Below are 12,241 nucleotides of genomic sequence, written 5' to 3'. Positions count from 1 at the left end.
GACTTGGTAAGTATGACTAGTGCTCTTAGTCCAGACAAAACATACTATTGAATTGGTAAGTAAGACTAGTGCTCTTAGTCCAGACAAAACATACTATTGAATTGGTAAGTATGACTAGTGCCCTTAGTCCAGACAAAACATACTGTTGAATTGGTAAGTATGACTAGTGCCCTTAGTCCAGACAAAACATACTGTTGAATTGGTAAGTATGACTAGTGCCCTTAGTCCAGACAAAACATACTGTTGAATTGGTAAGTATGACTAGTGCCCTTAGTCCAGACAAAACATACTGTTGAATTGGTAAGTATGACTAGTGCCCTTAGTCCAGACAAAACATACTGTTGAATTGGTAAGTATGACTAGTGCTCTTAGTCCAGACAAAACATACTGCTGAATTGGTAAGTATGACTAGTGCTCTTAGTCCAGACAAAACATACTGTTGAATTGGTAAGTATGACTAGTGCTCTTAGTCCAGACAAAACATACTATTGAATTGGTAAGTATGACTAGTGCCCTTAGTCCAGACAAAACATACTATTGAATTGGTAAGTATGACTAGTGCCCTTAGTCCAGACAAAACATACTATTGAATTGGTAAGTATGACTAGTGCCCTTAGTCCAGACAAAACATACTGTTGAATTGGTAAGTATGACTAGTGCTCTTAGTCCAGACAAAACATACTGTTGAATTGGTAAGTATGACTAGTGCTCTTAGTCCAGACAAAACATACTGTTGAATTGGTAAGTATGACTAGTGCTCTTAGTCCAGACAAAACATACTGTTGAATTGGTAAGTATGACTAGTGCTCTTAGTCCAGACAAAACATACTGTTGAATTGGTAAGTATGACTAGTGCTCTTAGTCCAGACAAAACATACTGTTGAATTGGTAAGTATGACTAGTGCTCTTAGTCCAGACAAAACATACTGTTGAATTGGTAAGTATGACTAGTGCTCTTAGTCCAGACAAAACATACTGTTGAATTGGTAAGTATGACTAGTGCTCTTAGTCCAGACAAAACATACTATTGAATTGGTAAGTATGACTAGTGCTCTTAGTCCAGACAAAACATACTATTGAATTGGTAAGTATGACTAGTGCCCTTAGTCCGGACAAAACATACTATTGAATTGGTAAGTATGACTAGTGCCCTTAGTCCGGACAAAACATACTATTGAATTGGTAAGTATGACTAGTGCCCTTAGTCCGGACAAAACATACTATTGAATTGGTAAGTATGACTAGTGCCCTTAGTCCGGACAAAACATACTATTGAATTGGTAAGTATGACTAGTGCCCTTAGTCCGGACAAAACATACTATTGAATTGGTAAGTATGACTAGTGCCCTTAGTCCGGACAAAACATACTATTGAATTGGTAAGTATGACTAGTGCCCTTAGTCCGGACAAAACATACTATTGAATTGGTAAGTATGACTAGTGCTCTTAGTCTCTTAGTCCAGACAAAACATACTATTGAATTGGTAAGTATGACTAGTGCTCTTAGTCCAGATAAAACATACTATTGACCTACTACAGTCCATAATATCATAAGTATGAATGAATCCGAAAGTATTAGATTTTTCGAATATTCATGTTCTATTGACATTATATTTACTGCACTGTATCATTTATCTGATGGACTAAGGGTATTTTTTCTAATGGTATTCGATATTAAAACTGGGGTGGTTCATTTTGCTTATAATGACCACTTTTCTCTGCCTTGAACATTGAAAAATGTTTTAACATGGAAAAGGGGTTTGGTTGAAATGCACACACAAACCCAAATTCTATCCCTGTATCTTATTGTAGGTTCACTATATTATTCCGAAATGGACTGACCAAACTGATAAAATTGCAGAAACTTCTGGTATAATTATACAGTCTACAGTCAGATTTGCTCAAATGCATTAAATTTATTTTGTTTTCCTTCTCTCTTATCAGCACCACATCCTTATAAGAATTGGGTTTTTTTTACATAAAGAGGAGGTGATAGGTATTGTTAACTTGTTAACTTCAGTAAGAACTAATATAATATTAAAAATAATAGTTCATAAATTTGAACCTGGATTATCACTTTCTTTGCAAATGCTTTATGGTCAATCATGTAAATGGGGGAGGGGCATGGATCATCTGTGCATTATGTACTTTGTTGAGAATTCCCACCTTTTCAGGGATCATATAAACAGATAGTTATCACCATGTACCAATATATAAACAAATTACTGAAATGATATCTACTTAAGGTATTGGGGCCCCGAGTGTTTGAGTGGTCTGAAGCACTCTCTGTTACGGATCATTGCCATCTTGCCTCTGTCTGCGTGGGTTTGAGTCTCAGATTCGGCCAATGTGGGTATGTGAGAAAGCTTGCCAGTAGCTTCTCGTGGGTCAATGATTCTTTCCTGGGTTTTCCTGGGTTCTTCCTCCACCATTAATACTGGCCACCATGTGTAGCCTATCGTGTGCTGAAAAATGGCGCTAAACCCTACAACAACAACTTAAGGTATGATTACATGCAGCATCTCATGCTCCAAGATTATGGTTCATATATGAATACTTTAGTGCATGTGCAGTATAATTTAGCTCATGTGCATTACCTTGGAATTTTTGTACAGTCATAACTCACTATCAATGTATATTGCGCATGGCGATTGTTCTGAGTCGATCAAATTTAGCTTTTATGATAAGAAAGAAAAGCAAAAGACTATTTTGATCCAGCTGTTAACAACAATTTTTCTCTTAACATAGAAGATTAAGCACTTTTTAACAAATAATAAGAAAAGCTGACAGCTGAAGTGCTGTGAAAATCCAGTCTGATACATTAGAAGTTAAGATGAAATAATGGTAAACCCACAGTGACTAAACTCCCCAAAGTATTTAGATTGTGGTCAAAATTTTGAAAGACATTCTCTATTAAGCCTCAAGATTTTTTAAAAAGAAAGAAAACAAGTGAGTTAGAAGTAAGAAAGACAGACAGGAATGGAGCAAAGAGAAATAAAGAAAGAAATCAGGAAATATGTAGAGAATATGAAAACAGTGCTGACTAAACAGAAGAAAAGGTGACATATTTTATATTTGCTGTACAGTCAAACAAAAGTTATGTGTCTGTTTTGTTTATATTTTTTGTACTTAAGCAAGCTTGTACTTTAAAGTTACATTGAGAAACATTAAATTTGAGTATAAAGACTTTTATCTTCAATATCATGACTGTTACCATATACAGATTCTTACAGAACTTGTTTTAAATTTCCTATTGGCTTAGATTAACTTATCAGATTTAACTCTAATATGGTTAATTGGAGGAAAGAAATATTATTTTTATTACTCATTATTATGCTTCTTATCAACAGTGATAATAATGCTAGTTTGTGGCAGTAGAAATTTTAGTAGTAAACTTAATGGAGGCAAATATTTTAACTGAATATTAAAAAAAAACATTGTCACAAGTTCTTAATGAAAATTAAAATCAATGCACACGTTAACACTTTGACTACACACAAATATTTGATATAACACATTTTTTAAACCAATCCAATTTCAACTTGATCTCTTGCATTCCCATTTGATTAAAAACAAAATGGCCCCATCTGAATGAACTAAAATTTATGTTTTATTTTCCGACGTATTTCTTATTAAAAATATTACCTATTAAAGACCGAATCCAGTCATGTAAAGCCAAATTAATGTACAGGATATCCAATAATAGTACTCCTGAATATTTACAATCACTATTTCAGTATAGGCTACCTGGTAATACCCCCCACCTGCGATCCATGTCTACAAAACAGTATAAAAATTCCCAAACCAAATAAGGAATTATTCCAGAAAGAGTTTCCAATACTCTGGAACTTTGCTCTGGAATATTATTCCAGTTGAGGTTAGAAATGACCACTTTGCTTCTTCCAAACCCAATATATCCAGTGGCTTCAGAGGTGTAGTTAAAATCAGAATGAAAATAACTGCATTTGTATTAATAAATAACTCGGAGCGTTATTAAATATACTACTCATCTGTTCTGTCACTAAGTGCATATTGCATGTATATTGACTATGTGGGTTCAATATGTATGGGCGAGTATCCATCTGGTGAAAGGGAGTAATGTAAATATATTGTATCTATACATGTAAATGGTGCTATGTATATGTATGCATGTGTGTGCATTTGTAAATAAATAAGTTCCTTTGTATTAGGCCTCAAGGTAGATTAGTTCTTCAGCTAACTGTATTACCCTCAATAAATAAAGTCATTATTATCATCATAATCAACATTATTATTATTTTTATTAATATTAATATTATTATTATTATTATTATTATTCAAATGTCACACACATAAGTGAAATATAAAATGTACAAGCAAAGAGGAATGGCCAGAATCTCTGCTCATCTTAAAATCCCTGATGAATATCTGCATGAAACCCTTCAGTCAGTTTTCATGTGGACCTGATCAGATTTGGCAAAATGTGTTATGAATGTTGGATTGCCCATTAAGAAACACACATATCAATCTTTCTTTCAGTGTTACATAAGAAAATATATAATAAATATTTTTATACGTTTACATACCTGATTTAAATTCTGTTGCATGTTCTTGATGCAATATTCAGTGAATATATTGGAAGCAAAATGTGTGAGACGATAGCAAATCAGACGGTATAAATTTGTACCATGTAAAGAGAGACACAGTTTTCCAATTGATACACATGAGGTTTTGGGTCAGATGGGACATGTGTATTGTTGTATATATTATTTTGCAAGAAAATACTGACCAGTGGGGAACTTGTTCAGATATTCTTATTTCAAGGTTTATATCACTAAGTAAGGCTTGGCAGTCCATTTTGGCCTCTGTTACAAAACAATGATATCCCCATTTTGCACCTTTTACACACACACACACACATACACACATGCACACACACATACACACACACACACACACAGAATACCAAATTTCATTCTCACTCAACATGTAGAAATCAACATTTTTTTTAAATCTTGCAAGATATGAATACATATTGAAGAAAAACTTTGTTGTTATTTTAGATAACCATGAAAAATTTACCCATGAAAATATATGATTTCAGAGTAATTTTTCTCTTAAAAATGTTGTATATACGAAAAGTAAATGACAGTTAATTAGTATTACCTGGAGTTTTCATTTTACAGGTAATGCCAGTCTTGCAGTGCAGTTTCTTCTAAAGTACCTCAGTCCACTGTTCCTGGTCCTGCTTAGCATCCGTCTGTACAGTATCCTCTTCATCATTCACAGGGTCATCAAGAACTTTGAATTAGAGGTAACTCTGTTTTCATAAATTATGTAGATCTCAGTGTTTTACACATAAACATAGATATTGATTTTTCTTTTTGACTGTTGTTGTTGCTGTTGTTGTAGGGTTTAACACCATTTTTCAGCACAAGATAGGCTATACATGGCGGCCAGTATAATTGGTGGAGGAAGAACCCTGGAAAACCCCAGGAAGAACCACCGACCCACGAGAAGCTACTGGCAGGCTTTCTCATGTACCAACGTTAGCCGGGCTGAGACTTGAACCCATGCAGACAGAGGTGAGATGGCAGTGATCCATAACGGCGAGCGCTTTAGACCACTCGGCCACTCAGGGCTCCACTCTTTTTGACTGAAAAGGGATCTTATAGTACAGTCATCCTATTTCTATATGTCCAACAATCTAGTCTCAGACAACATGGATATGTGAGAAAGCCTGCCACTAGCTTCCTGTGAGTCAATGGTTCTTCCTGGTGTCTTCCCAGGTTCTTCCTCTAGCGGATATGCTGACCACCATGTATATCCTATCATATTCTGAAAAATAGCATTAAGCAATTTTACCAATTCAAAAGGTGAACCTACAAAAACTGTGCTTTCTCAGGAGAAAAACAAAATGGTTAAGACATAATATGTTCTAATGTCAGGCACAGTGACCTTATAAAAGTGGTAGACTCTCATCAGTGTGATCGTATTGTTAAAATATAATATTTTGGTGTTGGGCAAGGTGGCCTTATATGATGGTAGCCTCACTTGAGAGAGGCCTTTCTGGAGGGGGATCATTGTAATGTACATGTATCACATAACTTATGATAGTGATTTTCTATCACAGTAATCACCAATAGCTGTGGTACTGATGCTTCATCCATATTGTGGATTTTTTCAGTGCTTTAACATTTAAGTAACGAACTCTTTCTTTGTCAATTTATACTCTCAGGTTTTCTACTGCAAAAGAGAAAGCATATGTGTATTTTGAGTGGAATAGAGGGAGAATCCGTTTTGCTTCATATTTTCATTTATGAAATGATATAATCCCATTAGTGGATGTAAATCATTTGGCAATAAACCTATAAAGACAGCAAATTAAGATCTGGGTATGTACAGGGTTCTTATAGGTCCTTCGAAACTGTAACAGTACTTAAATTCCAAAATGATTAAATGAAGGCTTTAAAAGTGATTGAATTTTAAGATGGCACAATCAAGGTCTTGAAAGTGCTTGATTTCTTAGATGGTACAATCAGAGATGAGCTTGAAAGTCCTTGAAAATTTTAGTGGAAAATTAAAGCCTACCTGCATAATTTTTTGAAACAGTTGCAGTTATGTTAATTACTTGTTTTGATTGAATAAATGGTTTATATTCTTAGTTAACTTAGAAGATATTCTAGTTAAATATATAAGTAATTGATCCGTAATTTTATTTTCAAAGTATATGAACAAAAGATAAAAATTACATTGTATCATGATCTGTCATGAATTATATACTGGAAAAAAGTATTACTTGCATCTTCGAAATTCCTTACAAAATTTTTATATTTTGTGCATTCAGGGATGTATGAATCCCATGGAGGTATGTGTGTTATACTGTGCTTTTCATGGGAAAAGATTTGCTAAACAGAAAAATATGAGCAAATATGTCCCTATGGAAACAATTTGGTACACAATCCTGCTGTGCACGTTCTTAATGTAAACAAGAAAAGCTCATAATTTGTCATGTGTGCATTTTATTAGTATTGTTGAGAGGAATTACCAGAAACAGACTGGTATCCATTCACTTTATTTTTCATACCTTATTAGTTTGCAGCTTGTTGGACTACACAAAGTTGTGAATATTCTTAACATGCAGTTCCTTGTTGTGTACATGTTGATATTTATGCAGTTCCTTGTTGTGTACATGTTGATATTTATGCAGTTCCTTGTTGTGTACATGTTGATATTCCTGCAGTTCCTTGTTGTGTACATATTGATATTCCCGCAGTTCCTTGTTGTGTACATGTTGATATTCCTGCAGTTACTTGTTGTGTACATGTTGATATTCATGCAGTTCCTTGTTGTGTACATGTTGATATTTATGCAGTTCCTTGTTGTGTACATGTTGATATTTATGCAGTTCCTTGCTGTGTACATGTTGATATTCCTGCAGTTCTTTGTTGTGTACATGTTGATATTCCTGCAGTTCCTTGTTGTGTACATGTTGATATTCCTGCAGTTCTTTGTTGTGTACATGTTGATATTCCTGCAGTTCCTTGTTGTGTACATCTTGATATTCCTGCAGTTCTTTGTTGTGTACATGTTGATATTCCTGTATTCCTGCAGTTCTTTGTTGTGTACATGTTGATATTCCTGCAGTTCCTTGTTGTGTACATGTTGATAGTTATGCAGTTCCTTGTGTACATGTTGATATTTATGCAGTTCCTTGTTGTGTACATGTTGATATTCCTGCAGTTCTTTGTTGTGTACATGTTGATATTCCTGCAGTTCCTTGTTGTGTACATCTTGATCTTCCTGCAGTTCTTTGTTGTGTACATGTTGATATTCCTGTATTCCTGCAGTTCTGTTGTGTACATGTTGATATTTATGCAGTTCCTTGTTGTGTACATGTTGATATTTATGCAGTTCCTTGTTATGTACATGTTGACATTTATGCAATTCCTTGTTGTGTACATGTTGATATTCCTGCAGTTCTTTGTTGTGTACATGTTGATATTCCTGTATTCCTGCAGTTCTTTGTTGTGTACATGTTGATATTCCTGCAGTTCCTTGTTGTGTACATGTTGATATTCCTGCAGTTCCTTGTTGTGTACATGTTGATATTCCTGCAGTTCCTTGTTCCTTGTTGTGTACATGTTGATATTTATGCAGTTCCTTGTTGTGTACATGTTGATATTCCTGCAGTTCTTTGTTGTGTACATGTTGATATTTATGCAGTTCCTTGTTGTGTACATGTTGATATTCCTGCAGTTCTTTGTTGTGTACATGTTGATCTTCCTGCAGTTCCTTGTGTACATGTTGATATTCCTGCAGTTCTTTGTTGTGTACATGTTGATATTCCTGTATTCCTGCAGTTCTTTGTTGTGTACATGTTGATATTTATGCAGTTCCTTGTTGTGTACATGTTGATATTCCTGCAGTTCCTTGTTGTGTACATGTTGATATTTATGCAGTTCCTTGTTGTGTACATGTTGATATTCCTGCAGTTCCTTGTTGTGTACATGTTGATATTCCTGCAGGTCTTTGTTGTGTACATGTTAATATTCCTGCAGTTCCTTGTTGTGTACATGTTGATATTCCTGCAGTTCCTTGTTGTGTACATGTTGATATTCCTGCAGTTCCTTGTTGTGTACATGTTGATATTTATGCAGTTCCTTGTTGTGTACATGTTGATATTCCTGCAGTTCCTTGTTGTGCACATATTGATATTGAATGCAAAATATAGCAGCAGATACCTTTGCCTTTTATGGCCACATAGCTTTTTTAAAGAAAAAATATAGTTATTTCTCAGAAAACACTGGATGCAATAAGCTAACATTTATTTTCTACAGTGTGATCGCAATTTACACGATCTCAATTTATGCGAATTTGAAATAACGCGAGATGGGGAAAATTGCGAAAAAGATCGCCACTATTGAGATCTCAAACATATACATTGTGCCACGGTCACAGGCAAACATTACCCACAATGCCCAGCTCTTAGACCCCCACCATTCTGTTTATTGTGACCTCAGTGCTGCATAAGTATGTACATGTAGAAATTGTTTGTTACAATTCTGGAATGTTATTAGTGATGGCATCTAAAAGATGAGCAGGTGATAGTCTGAAGAGACCAAGGAAGGCTATTAGAGGTTAAACTTGAAGTAGTGAAAAGATATGAAGCTGGTCAGTGTACCGCCATGATAAAGCATGGTTTGAACCTTAGTAAAAGTACATGTAGAACAATACAAATATGTGACAGTGCTGAAAAAATAAAAGCAAGTGTGAAAGCTGGACCCTCCTTTTCGAACCAGAAAAGTTGCTATACCCACCCCAACATAATGGACATCCTGTCCATTATGCTGGGGTGGGTATAGAAACTTTTCTGGTTCAAAAGGGAGGGTCCAGCTTTCACACTTGCTTTTATTTTTTCAGCACTGTGATGATGATGTTGGCAACATGGCTTGAACACTACTGTTCAGTGAAGCTCTCATTTTTTTTAATTACATGTACATGTACATATGTTCCGTTGATTAAAATTCATAATTTCATGTTTTTATTTTATGTTTCCTATGTTTTAAGTTCATTTCCCTGTGCTTTTTATGAAATCTTTTTATTTTTTATTTTAATCTACTTTGCAGAAGCAGCCCCTAATATTAACATACTCAGTTTATACAGAGAAAATGATCTCAATTTACGCAAATCTCAAATTATATGCATGCTTCAATAAAGTAACCCTCGTGTAAATCACGATCACACTGTATTTCCCACACTTCAACTGATATGGGAGACAATTTTTTTTATCTCTATAATTTGAGTTGCCTCCCTTTTACCATATTGTGCATACTCCAGTTTGTATGTATTCTCACTGAAAGATAATTCTCATAATAAAGGTGCATTAGTGGAATATACACATTTCTGAGTTATGAGTTTTAAAGCTTACTGCATATATACATTGACACATAAATTGATAATGGTGCAAATACAAAATGTTTTCCCAGTGTTTCAAGCTAAACAAGCTCTTCATCAGGGGAAGAAACAATTTACATCCATGAACATATAAAGGATTTTTTAAAAAGAAGAAAGAAAGAAAAGAACAAATTACAGGCAAGCTACATATCTATATTATGACGCCATCAGCCCAGCAAAGTTGTTTAACGAAAATCAAAGAAGTGACTATTGTACCTATCATGCAGAGAGCCAAAATCTTTTGACCCAATTCTAGACTGTGGACAAAGGATGGACACCATGTATGGCAAAAAAATGTACAGTTGAAATTAGATCCCTGTAAAGCAAATCATGGCCAAACAGTATAAGGTATGTCATCAGCATGGTGTAGTGGGATCATGGACAGGAGTTGTTAATAATAATAATAGGTGTAAAGTGTTATGGAATATTTACCTGGGTAAATATTATCACAGAAATTGTGTACATTTGATGAACTGTCTGTAGTTTTGATAAGATTGCATTTAGGACGTTTCCATTGAGGTCAAATTCCACATTAGTTTTCAGTTTAGCATCCAGTATCATTCCTCATGTATGCATTCATTTTTTGTCCAGTACATGTTATATTCAGCCTGTAGCATCTTGAGGAACTTTACAATGAACTGTCAAGTAGTTGTGGTTGGGAAGTGTCACATTGATTTTGTTTTGACTGTAGCATCTTGTGGTGATTCATTATATAAGTAGACAGAATGTTACCATACAGGTTAGATTATATAATTCATTCCATTCTGAGAATTAAAACCAGGTCAACAACTTAATGGCACCCTTTGCCTTATCTTGACACATCAACCCCATACACTTTTGACATATTGCACATCCCCATACAAGAATGGAACTTAGCCATGAATATAGGTATTTGTACATAGCAGACACACTTGCTTGGAAACCCAGTAATTAACTCCTTTCTAAAGACATAGTCACTCTGGATTCCTCTGAAATAAATAAAGGCACATAGAAATTGTTATTGTAAGTCGCATACCAAATAGTTGAAAGTGCTATCCCAGGATGATGCATGGTAATATTAAGTAAAATTTGATGAAGAGAAAGAATATTATCATGCAGATTAGAGAATTATAATTTGTACTCAAATATTTTTTGGTATGTCTATTTAATTTGTATTGTGCAATTTTCTTTTATTCATAACTGAGGGTATGTGTTGGGCCTATCTAACTAATGTCATCTTATTTTGTAGACAGCATATTACATAGCTAATATTTGTCTATAATTTTAGATTAAATTTTAAAATCGTTACAGTGTTCAAAGAAAACAATTTTGTACAGTCAGGCCCCAGGCTGGTGACTTAAATATGTCACAAGCCATGACTGAAATTCCACAAGCACAGTCTTCAATTTCCACATGCCCAAAATTTCCCCATTTTTAATATTGTCACACAATGTTGCAATTGCTACAGTTCAAAAATAAATTCAGTATGGAGTTTGAAGGTAATGCAGGTGTCATTAGTTTGAATCACTACACTCACTAGTGACTGGATAGTCCTGGTGTTCAAACTTCTCAGCTGGATTCTCTGAGTGAATCCTGGTCAGAACCGAGATGAAGTATGTTAATGTGTTTGTTGTTGCAGTATGTGTGAAAAATTAATAGCCCCACCCCTTTTTTCTTCTTCTTTTTTCACAAGCATGCTTTACAAAGTAAAACTCTGTCAACCAAGAGTTCTGAAATTTATTTTTATTGGGCTTTGCTGATGGCTGATTGTTTCCAAAATTAGCTTCAAAAATGAATTATATTTGAATCTAATCATACATCTGAAATGATCATGCTTTGCATTCTATGTATGCAGTAAATTCTGACTTCAAAGAAACATTGCCACTAATAACAAACTTGTCAAAAATATAATACATATGGCTTAAACATTCTCATTCAAGGCAATGATATGTAATAACTTTTGTTCTTGTACACACATCTTGCATCTCTTTGATTTACCTTTAGCTTTCAAGTGCATCTAAAACCCAAACTCAAAAATTTTGTGTGTTATGTAATTGTTGTGAAATGTTGTTATAATGGTCAATTCTCACAATAAGTTACTATCATTATGAAAAACAACGTTGTTTTGTTTCTTGTTTTGGTTGGTTTTAATAGATGTTTAACACATCATTGGCTATATCATGCGTAGGAAATGACAGCTAACCCTTTACCTCATAAAGTGTATGGCTTTTTAGCCCTCCGATAAACATGAAGCAAAGTTACCCAGTGCAGTGCGCTATAAATAGAACACCTATTATCTGTTTGACTCCATACACATAGGCCTGCC

General features: G+C 34.6%; 1 protein-coding gene across 5 annotated transcripts in view; it reads left to right on the top strand.

Moving 5' to 3' along the window:
- Window positions 1–12,241, top strand: part of LOC149775705 (uncharacterized) — a 222,168-nt gene that overhangs the window by 61,054 nt on the left and 148,873 nt on the right. For 4 of the 5 annotated variants that reach the window (XM_089943708.1, XM_089943709.1, XM_089943710.1 and 1 more), the window contains exon 7: window positions 5,166–5,293. In XM_089943708.1, coding sequence (XP_089799834.1) covers window positions 5,166–5,293 — 128 coding nt within the window. Of the gene's footprint in view, window positions 1–5,165; window positions 5,294–9,968; window positions 10,497–12,241 lie in introns of those variants that run through there. The other variant, XM_089943711.1, reaches the window with a different exon arrangement.

The sequence above is a fragment of the Sinohyriopsis cumingii genome, chromosome 19 (genome assembly GCF_028554795.1).
Source record: "Sinohyriopsis cumingii isolate HCF-2022 chromosome 19, ASM2855479v2, whole genome shotgun sequence".
Lineage (NCBI taxonomy): Eukaryota > Metazoa > Mollusca > Bivalvia > Unionida > Unionidae > Sinohyriopsis > Sinohyriopsis cumingii.
Note: the sequence above shows the minus strand (reverse complement) of the source record. Positions and strands in the feature narration are given on the sequence as shown.